This window comes from Antechinus flavipes, chromosome 3, assembly GCF_016432865.1.
Source record: "Antechinus flavipes isolate AdamAnt ecotype Samford, QLD, Australia chromosome 3, AdamAnt_v2, whole genome shotgun sequence".
NCBI lineage: Eukaryota > Metazoa > Chordata > Mammalia > Dasyuromorphia > Dasyuridae > Antechinus > Antechinus flavipes.
In genome coordinates, this window is record NC_067400.1 from 622,693,311 (window position 1) to 622,694,465 (window position 1,155).

The 1,155-nt window shown below is 49.1% G+C and overlaps 1 protein-coding gene across 1 annotated transcript; it reads right to left on the reverse strand.

Moving 5' to 3' along the window:
• Window positions 1–900, reverse strand: LOC127557607 (transcription elongation factor A protein 1-like). Its single transcript, XM_051990916.1, has one exon. The coding sequence runs from the start codon at window positions 898–900 to the stop codon at window positions 1–3; it is 900 nt and encodes a 299-aa protein (XP_051846876.1).
• Window positions 901–1,155: the final 255 nt, after the last annotated feature.

The window sequence follows — 1,155 nt, forward strand, 5'->3', positions numbered from 1 at the left end:
CTAAACAAACTTGCATCTATTTCCACAATCATTGCAGAAAACATATATTGTCATAGGTTCCTCACTACTTAGGGTTGGAATCTGGCTATAGGTACAATTCTTCTTTGTACACTTGCCACATTTGAATAGGTCAGTTGGGTTCCCACCGATCCGAGCCATTTGATGCTGTCTAATTGCTTCTTGGGTCACGTTTCTACGCATCTCTTTCAGTTCATCACTAGCCATTTCCTCTGCAGTCATTCTGGCAAAGACATCCGGAGGTATGTTCCCACACAGTACGTTTTTCCTTAAATTGGGATTCTTTGCATCCTTGAGATTTGCTATTCTACTTCGAACCCTATTTTTGTACTTTATATGCCTGTTCCGTAGCTCCTGATACACAGCTTCCTCAATCTGAGCTCCCAGCTCTTCTACATCGGCCCCAGTAGCAAAGTAGTCGTCTCCTGTTCTGAGGGCAGCAGCAAGCATCTCTCGGCACTTGATTCGGACGGAATCTGAAGTGCTTGGTGCCCGGGGGAAAGATTTAACGAGGGAATCAGAAGCATTTGTCTCTTCCTTTTGTTGGTTCGCTTTGCTGCTGACGCTACTTGCTTGTCCTGGCTTAGGGCTGCTTTGGCAAGAGGGAGCGGATTCCTTTTTGTGTTTCATCGGGGTCTTGGGGGGCTCACATACCAACTTCTTCCAGCATTTGACGAGAGACGCGGCTAATGCGGTGACTTCTTTATCTGTGCTCTGCTTGCGAACGGTATTTACTGAGATTCCAATTTTTGTGGACTGCAATAATTCCAGAGTCATGGGAACGTTTTGAAGTTCTTTGAGTAAGTCCAGTGCCCCAGCCGCGTTTTTCTTCTGCACCATCTTATCAATCTTCTTGGCTATGCGAAGGATCTCGTCCTCCATGGCAACGGCGGTTTTGCAACCCACACTCAGAGGGGATGGGACACGGAGCGTGGGAGAGGTGAGCAGGCGTCCCTTCAATGTCAAGAAGAGCCACACACGGAGAAGCAAGACCCAGGGCCCTCTCAGGAACAAATAAAGACCGGTCTTGTGTGACTGCTAGTCCCAGGCTCTGGTGACTGCTTCTCCAAGAGCGGGTGACTGCTGATCCCAGGCGCGGGTGACTGCTGTTCCCAGGCGCTGCTGACTTCTCCTCCC

Bases quoted from the DNA above. Each gene is read 5' to 3' on its own strand.
- LOC127557607 (XM_051990916.1), bottom strand. From the start codon at position 900: ATGGAGGACGAGATCCTTCGCATAGCCAAGAAGATTGATAAGATGGTG.